This window comes from Osmerus mordax, chromosome 1 (genome assembly GCF_038355195.1).
Source record: "Osmerus mordax isolate fOsmMor3 chromosome 1, fOsmMor3.pri, whole genome shotgun sequence".
NCBI lineage: Eukaryota > Metazoa > Chordata > Actinopteri > Osmeriformes > Osmeridae > Osmerus > Osmerus mordax.
The window spans coordinates 19,592,751-19,603,876 of NC_090050.1; the positions used below are offsets into that span (position 1 = coordinate 19,592,751).

Sequence of the window (11,126 nt, forward strand, 5' to 3'; positions counted from 1 at the left end):
CAATAGCCCCACTTTCAAAGCCATAAAACGCCTCTATTAGGTCTCTATGGAGGTGCTGGAAACAGTGTTTATTTGCATAACAACTTTATATTACAATAGATTCTGGGACTGAATGTTTTTAAAGCACATTTAATAATTTGGCATGTTACACTAAAGCCGTCTTCATGGATTCATGAATATCATATCATAGAGCAAACTCAACGGAATCGTTTATTAACTATTATGCTCCAAAGGAGAAAAAAAACGATTAGGCTAATAGTCAGCTTTATATGACAGTGTTTTTTCTGTGTGCTGGAAGCTCACATAGTTGATCAAATTATTTAAGTGTTAAAATATGTTTTTATTCAGAGTCAATTGCTCATTCAGTAAATTTCATGAGAGAGAAAAGCACCCAGACAAATTACAGCGCTGATTGATAAGTCTTTTAGTTTTTCGATGCGGGAAAAAGCTGTTTCAAGTGGGAATTGAAAGAGCTGAGACACACTAGCCAATTGTAACTATGCTGATCTGTGATTGGTGTACGGGAGGTCACTGCCGGACCCTGGCTCCGCCCCGGCTCCCTAGATATGGATACTGGCGCCAGTCGCATCAGGGTACAGCCACATTTCATTAATGAGCGTATGCCTGAGTACCTCACGGAGCAGGAGTTTCAGAGGTAGAAGTGTAGAACAGCTGATCGCAATCGTAGATCCAAATTCAAGTGGAAACTATCCTTTCCCTTTTTTTCTTAACCCAACAGACAACAACATTACAACGATGATTCCGTGCACTGTAAGTAGTAGCCTATTTTCCTCGTAGCTAAATGCATGACATTTATAGGCTAATCGTTACGCTGGTAATAATAGGCTATGTTAGTGGATTAAATGTCAACATAGTTTTGTAGTGTGGGGCAAACATTTTTAACCCTTTTTTCTGTTGTAGGTGTCATTGAGTACGATCCACGGACTCTGTATCTGAAACAAATACAACAGCAGGAGAGAGCCAGTGAAAGTACCGCAACTCTTCTCAGTACTGACTGGGCTGACTTCTTTGGACTGAAACGTGCCCTTTTGGAGACAAACGTGTTTATTTTTTGGAAGCAGAGATTAGAATATTGAGGAAGACAGAACCATGGAAGTAGCAGCCGACCAGTCTCGGTGGATGGCGCATCACCACGCCGTGCTGAACGGTCAGCACCCGGACTCTCATCACCACGGCCTGACCCACAACTACATGGAGCCCATGGCGCCGCTGCTGCCCCAGGACGAAGTGGACATGTTTTTAAATCATTTGGACTCTCAAGGAAATCCCTACTATACCAACTCTAGGGCCAGAGTCACGTACAGCCCTGCACATGGTAAGACGCGTAGCCTTCTTTCTCCGTATGAATTTACGATGCGTTTTAGATAGTAGACTTCACAGGCCTCTCTATCTGTGAAGAGCATTAGAGCTATAACTTGATGTTATAGCACCCATGTGCATAATGGGTGTTAATAGACTGATACAAAGCCTACAGTTTGCATGACGCATGCTAAATTACTAAACTACAACCTTTTCTGTAATTTCTCCTTGGTCGCAGCTTTGTTTAGGATCGAATTTTACACTAATGAATAAAAAAAAAATATAGGCTAATTATAGGCCTAGACTGCTTTCCAAAACCAAATATTCAACCATAAATGCATTGTCTGTCCATACTTAAACATCATATTTGAGCTGTAGCCCAGGAATTTCTAGCAAATGACAGCATGAGAAAGGGAAGTATGTCATTTTACCCCTCTCTATTGGGGCAGGGGTTTCAAGAGGGAGGGAGAGAGGCACTTCCCGGATACAGCCTAAATAAAACCCGCAAAATTACTAATAACAATCTCTAGTCTGTGAGTCGAACAGGCGCAATGACGAGAAATAGCCGGCACGGCCTTCTTTCTCATTGAGCATTCTATTCACCCAACGTTTTGCATCTGCTAGATTGGCCTGTATTTTACCAAGAAATGTTGTCCAAAAACTCGATGAAAATTCAATATTTAAAGAAATTGCTTTCAGTATTGGAATTTAATGTCGAGTTCAATTAGGTTGGAGTGTTTATCAACAGGTGAGGATTGATCGCAATTTAAGCATTGGCAAATTTGATCCCGCATAACTTAATTCGCATTTTGACTTTTTGTTTGAAGCTCGACTTTCTGGAAATCAAGTTTGTCGGCCACACCTCATCCACAGCCCGGGCATTTCGTGGCTGGACCCTGGAAAAGCGGCTCTCACTGCTGCCCACCATCATAACGCATGGGCGGTCAGCCACTTCGGCAAACCTGGACTGCACCCTGCTACTTCAGGCTATACCTGCAGTAGCTCCAGCACAGCCCCGGTTTCGTCGCTCACCCCAGCGTCCCACTCCAGCCCACACCTCTACAGTTTTCCTCCCACGCCTCCCAAAGACGTATCTCCAGACCCTGGCCCTACATCTCCAATCTCCACCTCAACTCGAATGGATGAAAAAGAGTCTATCAAGTACCAAGTGACTCTAACGGATGGAATGAAAATGGAGAACTGCAGTCCCCTACGCAGCAGCCTAGTCTCGATGAATGCCCAAACTCCAGCTACTCACCATCCTATCCCGACATACCCAGCATATCCTCTCCCAACACCACACGAGTATGGTGGCAGTCTTTTCCACCCCGGGAGCCTGCTAGGTGGATCCTCGTCCAGCTTTACGCCGAAGTGTAAAAGCAAAGCCCGGTCATGCTCAGGTGAGTTTCATATGTCTGTTTGTAAAGAAAGAGTTCATTCGTAGATTCACTGATTTCTAATGTGACAACGTTGTACAATATACTTAAAATAACAGTCTATACCTACATTTATTGGTGTCTGAACAATTTAGCCACAATATAGGTCCATGGTTTATTTGCCCGCAGCTTTTCTTTCGGCCAAACCAGTCCTGGCTGCTCTTATCTCAGTCTGATCGCATTCGTCACCACTTGTAAACATCATCCACTTAAAAGGATCATTTAGGGGGAATTTAACATGAAACGGCTAATCACGGTCACCGATTAGGCTTCGAACTCAAATATTCAACATTAAACCATTTAACAGGAGAGATGATTAAAGTTAAACAGTCAAAATAATTCGAAATTTAAATTAGACAGTAAGTCAAAGATGTATGCGACATAACGTTCAATAGCCTACTAACTGTTCAGACATCAGGCAAATGTTTATAAAAGGTAGCGTATGGACCTATTTTTCAAACGGAAATTCACGTTAATTTTATGTAAAAACTTTAGTCAGAAGCTGTGTGGTTCTAATGTTATTTTTTGAAAAGTCGTTATATATTTGTTGTCATTAATACATTCAGTTACCGTGATTCCCTGGCATTTAGTCTGCCTTTGGCCTCTCACCTAGGCTTTGCTTTTGCTTGTCTGCTTAGGCTTGTTTTCTTTCAAATATGGCCTTTATTGCTTAAAATGCAGGAGTCACGACGCCCTGGCTCCTGCCATATCCTGTATACCTCTCAGCGAACAAATCACGACCTCCACCCCCGCCCGCTGTTTGCCCCAATACTAACAAAGCACCGTCGGGACGCACCGTCACAGGCGACAGAGCCCTGCTGTTTGTGTTTTTAAGTATGGCCTTGGTCCAGCCCACTGAAATGCCGAGAAAAAATCAAGCCCAGAAAAGGCTACCCCAGATGAAAGGATAACTTTTCAGCACTGTTGGTACTAATGTAGGTCTTGTTAATATGTCAATAATATTGAATAATACAAAAAGAGAATTTACTTATAAATGGATAGCAGCATATACATAATGCTTTCTCAGTGTTTTTTTTTCATTTAGTTGAAATTAGGTAGCCTAATTGACGGCCAGCAAGAAGACATCTGCCAGCATTGTTCATAAGAGAAAACAAAGCAAAAACAAAAGTCTTTAAATACCTTGATGTTAAGATAATAAATGATGAGGAAATATTATGATGACCTGTCATCAATAGTACATGTCGTATTGTGTAACACAAAAAAAAGCATAGGTCTCCATGACTTCAACCTGGCAAATATTTGTATGCCTTTTTATGTCCTCCTTTAGTGATGGTAGATTAAGTTTAGAACCATGATTTTACAGTGTGGCTTGGGTTTGATGCCTGGTTGGTCAGAATAGTAAAGCTATACAAAAACGGACTGTCCAGCTTTCGGGTTACAGAAGCAATATTTAATCCAATTCATATCAGAACATCCTGTTTGGGTGGATTTTCAGTGTTATCAAAAAAAAGTATTCCTAATCAATACATTTTCACAAGTTCCGTTTAACAAGGGGGGTATGTTTAATTTAAATAACATTTTCCTCAATTATGAAATAAATAAATGTCATACCTGTCATGAAACAAGCTTTTTATCTATCAGACCTCATAAAGTCCAGTGCCATTAGCTGTGATTGATTGTTGTATAAAATGCCACAATGACACTTTGGCAGTCAGCACACCTTGTGTGTTTTCCTGTTTTACTAACCTCAAACCAGCTTGACTTGCTTACATTCAAGCATTCTTTCTCAAAACGGGGTGTTTGTATGTGTCTCTCTTCCCTTCTGACTCTCTCTCTCTTCATTAGCCTTGTGGGCACTGCAATGCTCTTCAAACCTTTACATTTTCCTGGACAATACAGTGCAACACATGAAAGTCACTGTTTTTGCAACTTCTAGAGGATTTTGCACTGATATTGCTACTACACTGCCATCCATAAAGAGAGGGCGTGCCTGAGACAGAGGGGCGAGTTACAGACCTCAGCATGAACATCAAAACGGAACATTGGCTTTGTACAAACCTGATCCCTTTTTCAAGTTTGGGTGGGACGGTGGGTGTCGCTGACATTATAATAGGAATAAAGGGATGGGCTCTGGGGAGAGGGATACATGAATTAAACAGGGCTGTTTTGGTTTGTTTCGCAACAACCCATTTGAGACTGCGCATATTAACTAAGTGAAACCTGGGAGAGGACAAAGTGGGAACGCCCACCATTTTCATACCTGACTTAAATGTCTAAATAAGCTTAAAGGTGAAAAGGGCACAGCCTTGTGCCCAACAGAGGTCTATGCCTTGAATGTGGTGGTCACAATGGAGCTCAACAGATTAAAACAATATAAGGGTATTGTAAGACAATTCATGATGCCATTTTAAAGCAAAACAACCTAAAGTATGAGTTTATCAGCTGTTAAGTGACATATGGGGCACATATTTGTTTTAGACCACAGTGTGGCCTGGTAAAAATACCACACACTTCCTCTCATGTTTTCTATCTAGCTAATGAATTATAAAGCTCTAATTTGATGGTGTGTCTCATTCCTCTCGTTGGACACCTCTGGACACGTTCTAGCAGCCTCTGGGCTTCCCACTCTGGATCAGTTTACATAGAGGTGTCTGTGTCCATGGCGATTCGCCACACACAGAGGAGCACCAATGACAGTCATATGGATTGCTCTTGGCCAGCACACCTGTACACCTGTACTGTGTGCTGTGTCGCACCCCTACAGGGAAGCGCTGACTCATATTACATTCCTAATGAAGTGTGGTCTATTTATTTCATGTTAATTGATGCCCCAGCAGTTTTAATCAGATCAGGCCGTTAGTCTTGCATGCATGAATCAAATACTGTGTCTTTCAATAGAGTCTGAACTTTTTAATTATATAAATGTCCCTTTGTCTTTCCTCCACTTGAATTCTACTCAGAGGGGCGTGAGTGCGTTAACTGTGGAGCCACCTCCACACCCCTATGGCGTCGTGATGGGACAGGGCACTACCTGTGCAATGCCTGCGGCCTGTATCACAAGATGAATGGCCAGAATCGACCCCTCATCAAACCCAAGCGCAGACTGGTGAGTTTTAGCTCTCTCTCTTTCTCTCTAGCTCCACATCTGAGAAAGAGTCTTAAATATGAGCACAAAGCAGATGCTGCCTGCACAATTCCAGGAAAGTTATATTTTCCCTATGATCTTCCTGTAATTGTTTGTCCCTCTCACCCCCTGGTGATCCCCTGCACAGCCTGTGACAATACTGCTACTATTGCCATTGTTACTGCTATCATTATTGCTGGTACTTCTGATACTGTCACTGATACCAATGTCCAATACTGCTTAGTTATCACTAGACTTGAGTGAATAAACAAACTGCTGCTACACACTCAGCATTTTATGAATCCATGCTAATGATCTCCTAATTATTTGTGAGGTTATACTTCATGGTTGGGCTCTACCATTTTTTTTAATAACTTCTACACCTATTACTCAGGTATCACTTTTTTAACATTATAGATGGATTTTTGAAGATTCTTTGGAAGATTCTCACATTTAAAACATTTGAAAATTTTAATGAAAATGGGGATGGAGGATTTAAATATTTCCTTTAATTTTAAATTGTTGGCTAGGCAGGCTACCCCATGTACAGCTATTTAATTTCCAGCCCACCCTTAAATATAATGACATATTGATCCTGATTGGCTAAATAGACCTTGGCTAAATAGACCTAAGCAAATTTGTGGCACTGTATTTGTATGTCGACCCAAACTTTCCATTGGATAGGCTACGTCACATAGCCTTAAATCATACATAAAACATAATTTAGACCAATACTAGCCTACATTTATATTAATCACTTTATTGTAGGGTAAATTTAATGAAATTACTAGGCCTATATTTTATTTAATCACTTAAAAGCTTTGGAAGAAGCGTCGAAAATAGGCTAAATTATGAGGCATGCAAACCATACGGCTAATAGGCTTGAATACATTCTGAAATGTTATTAAACGACGCATTTATAAATCTATTAATGGCACTGTTTTATCGGAGTCCGACCCCTCAGTAGGATTGAGAACTTTCTCTGTTTACAAGAAAAGAAAAATATATCCTAGACCCTAGATTTTTTTCGGCTTTAGTAGCACAACTTATTCGATTTATAGTCAAGCTTATAGGGTGCTTTGGTGTCATTTAGCATGTTGTTGCGAATTAACACGTAGCCTAGCATTTCCCCACTCGCTGAGCCTTGTTCTCCGACGAAGTCCATAACATTTTCCATGGGTTCTGTGGCTGCAGCTTTGGATTTTCAGCTGAAGTGTTTTCAGAGTTCTGTTCAAAGGGCATCCAGTTGTTTCCTATCCGGATATCTGTCCGGGCCCGATAAGGAAGCTCGGCTCCCGGGTGTTTCCTCCTTCAACAAACCCCGCTGCATTTTGTATGGCCCCGGCAGGCCAGACGTTGACATATACTGTACTGTAAAGCGATTATCACAACACTGTAGGACCCAGTTATGTGTGGAGCGAGAGAGAGAAACAGAGAGAAAGAGAGAGAGAGAAACAGAGAGAAAGAGACAGAGAGAGAGCAACACACAGAGAGATAGAGAGAGAGAGAGAGAGAGAGAGAGAGAGAGAGAGAGAGAGAGAGAGAGAGAGAGAGAGAGAGAGAGAGAGAGAGAGAGAGAGAGAACGCGAGGGGAAGGGATGGCGGCAGTGGGGATTGGAAAATAAATGGATTTATGTTCTTGGTCGCTTGTTTGTCATGCTCGGTTGGCAGTGGCACAATCTATGTGTGTCGGAATGCGGAGTGTTTTTGTTGTCTGTTTTGCTGTTAAATGTCTGCAGTCTACATCATTGCTTTTCTAGCGCCATGAAGCAATTGTAAAAAACCTGAAATTGATTAAAATAGAAAAATAGGGTTACTGCGTCGTGACCCTAAACGTTTCTTAGTTTGTGTAAAAATCAATCCGTAATGGTCACACGTGGCTTGATTGTGCGCAGACAAGACACTAGGCCCACATTCAGGGTCGTGAGATTCTCAAGATCTTTGGCAATTACCCTGCAATGACGAGACAAACTATTACTGTCACCCATCAAATGCATTTCAATTGAATGCAATAGCCTATGGCAGCAATTGCTGTAAGGAGACAAACAGTGTATACAAAATGAAAGTTGTGAGCCTATAAATATCAGATATATTCAATCGAATCAATAGAGGCAAATCCCTGTAAGTAATTTAAAGACTAGGACTATAGTTTCAATCTGCTTTATTTGAAAAAAGCCTTGAAAAGTGGACTGTGAAACATGCCGTAACCATTTTACACATATACGACTATAGTATTTTACCAAATAAAATAAAGCATTTAATTAAGAAGGTAGTCTATTACAAACAATTTATTGAATAATTTAAATGGCAAAATAGGTTTAATAATTTTAAATGAGTAAAAACGTACCACTTCTTAACGACATTAAAATGTGACAATTTTCTTAGGTTAGACGGTCATGGGTTTTCATGTCAATTGTATTTATGTCAAGTTCACTGTGTTGACCTTCTCAAACATAATGATCCAATTCAGCTAAACAATTTAATAGATTTATTCATAATGTTTTAACATAATGCGTTTCTTCCAGTCCGCTGCGAGACGAGCTGGCACCTGCTGCGCTAACTGTCAGACAACCACCACCACTCTTTGGAGGCGCAACGGCAATGGCGACCCGGTGTGCAACGCCTGCGGGCTCTACTACAAACTGCATAACGTAAGTAGCTCAACAGCGTCGTTAGAATCTGCGGGTCGAGCTGGTCAAGTGGGCGGACAGCTTGCATCGATTTAGGACAGAGGAGAGAGAGACCGGGAGTGAGGAGCCAGATTTCCCCGTCAAGCAGAATAGCCAGTCGTTTTTTCTTATTATTAATGCATCTTTGTTTCAATGGTGGGCGTTACTCCCGGGAGAGGATAGAGGGTGGGACTGTCATTTAGTGCAAAAGCGTCAGTTACACTGATGCAAACTAGTCTGAAAGACCTTTCAGGTTCAGCGTGGCTCATCGCCTTGATGGTAACATTTTATTTGAAACGAGACAAAGCAGTCACACAAATCACACAAGAGTAGATTATATATTTGAGACTTTTGTTTTTCTAGATTTAAATTCATAAAATTTTCTTTGACTTGTTAAGCATTATAATAGAGCTAGGTGAGTCAAAGTTCAATTGTTGACTTGAATTTGGGTTGTATTATTTTGTGTTGAATATATAAATGAAAATGAAAAACATGATTGAGAGTGCTAAATGCTAGAATGCACCAAGACATTGCATTCTTATGTACTACATGTCTGTCTGGTTTCTCTGTGGGTAATATCTCAGCTCCTCTGCTTCCTCTAGGTTAACAGGCCTCTGACCATGAAGAAGGAGGGTATTCAGACACGCAACCGCAAGATGTCCAGCAAGTCCAAGAGAAGCAAGCGGGCTGGAGATGGTTTTGATGAGCTTTCAAAATGCATGCACGACAAGTCTTCACCCTTCGGCGGTCCCCCTGGCTTGGCTAGTCACATGACCCATATGAGCCACCTAACCCCCTTCAGCCATTCCGGACACATGCTGCCCACGCCCACGCCCATCCATCCCTCCTTTGCCCACCCCCACCACACAAATCGGTCGCCAGCCTGGGCTGAACCACACTGAAGCTCTCCCAGAGCCGCCTCCCTCCCTCCCTTATCACAGGCCCTTCACCAGCATCTCCACCAGTGTCAGATCTCCCCGGGCAGGAGCTGGGATGCCTTATGTGCAGCTTCATGTGGAAAGACTGCGAGTAGAGGACTTTTCTGTCTCACATGACCTTGTTGAGAGAATTTTGAAAAGGACAACAACTTTATCACGTCTCTGTCAAGAGAGAAAAAGAGAGAGTTTCTCACCTCGAGTGTGTTGGTGTCTGAGCTTGATGGGCGTGAATGGGGACACTCATAGTTGTTTTGCCTTTTTGTACTTTGTCACTTTGGTACCCCTGTGTCCACCATCCTGTGAAAGAGAAGACTACAAGAGGTTCCACAACCACTGCTTTCACCTCCTAGACCTCCAACTTGTACTGAGACCCCCCCCATCCTCCCTGCCTCTCTCTTCTCCTCCCTGCCTCCATCTATGGCTGCTGTGAACAGACTGTGTAGTGTTGTGGCCGATCAAGACGTCCGGACCCAACCACCCACCGTGGACCCAACCACATGCTGGATAAAACACCAAGAACCTGGTCACCTGTTTTTAAAGGACTTTGATGGAAAAAAGACACAAGGAAATAGAATGTTTATAAATGCTTAATTGCTATTATTGTTGTTATAATTGATGTTATAATTATTATGATAACTTATTTTCACTTTTTTGCTTTCTTCAAAGACACATTGATTTTAATGTCATTGTTATTACATAACAGAAAAAAACTGACCTATCTTAGACAAGTTGTTCCTGAGCTGTACGTTTTTATCATTTTTTCCATCTCATAAAATAAAGGAAATAAAGTTTAATACTAAATTAATTAATGTATTTGTGTCACCAAAATATATATTTGATATACCTCTTCATGCAAAATTTATCATAGTTCAGTTCAATTTTCAATGCAAGATGCTCTAACAAACACACACACACGCACACACACACATAACTACTCACTCACACACACACACACACACACACGATCGCAAATCAAAATAAATTCAACCTTAAATGAAGAATACTCGATTCTTGAATCTAAATTTAAGTGATATCAGATGTAATGAAGCCAGCTCTGTGATCTCAAAAGTGCAGAAAATGGTTTTGTTTCAGCTTCTCCCCTGTGTGATGTGGTGTTTATAGAAGGCCTCTTTGTGGAGCCTAGTCCTCAGGGTGCACCACTCTGACCCAGACAGCAGGCTCCAAAGTCGGGGTGAACAGAGGGCCCTGACGTCACACACACATACAACCACACGCATACACACACACGCATACACACACACACACGCACCCATCCACATGCACACACGCACACGTACACACAAGCATAGTCATGACTATAGACAATGACACTTCTCCAAGTGCACACACTACAGTTCTTATCTTGTTACATGCCTCCTCTCAAACATACGCAAGCACATGTGTACTGGACACATTAGCGTAACATTTATTTTAACTTAATTTATCCGTCCCTCGCAGCCTTTCCCATTCCTCCCGTCCCTCTGCCCTGCCTCTTCCAGAATGCCCCTCTCAGGGCTGTGGCGATGGGAGTGAGAGGAAGGACAGCAGGTCTTTAGTGGCAGAGAAAAGAGGAAGGAAAGGCAATCAGGCAACCCATGAGCAAACACGTGGGGGGCTGTTTGGACCCCTCACACACAGATGTGCTCACAGCTGAAGGCTGCAGGAAACAGCTCTCTCT

The 11,126-nt window shown here is 41.9% G+C and overlaps 1 protein-coding gene across 1 annotated transcript; it reads left to right on the forward strand.

Moving 5' to 3' along the window:
- Window positions 1-608: 608 nt before the first annotated feature.
- Window positions 609-10,368, forward strand: gata2a (GATA binding protein 2a). Its single transcript, XM_067229405.1, has 6 exons — window positions 609-771; window positions 922-1,336; window positions 2,148-2,720; window positions 5,678-5,823; window positions 8,367-8,492; window positions 9,113-10,368. Exons 2-6 carry the CDS (start codon window positions 1,111-1,113, stop codon window positions 9,410-9,412), a joined length of 1,371 nt encoding a protein of 456 aa, XP_067085506.1. The 5' UTR covers window positions 609-771; window positions 922-1,110; the 3' UTR covers window positions 9,413-10,368.
- The last annotated feature ends 758 nt before the right edge of the window (window positions 10,369-11,126 follow it).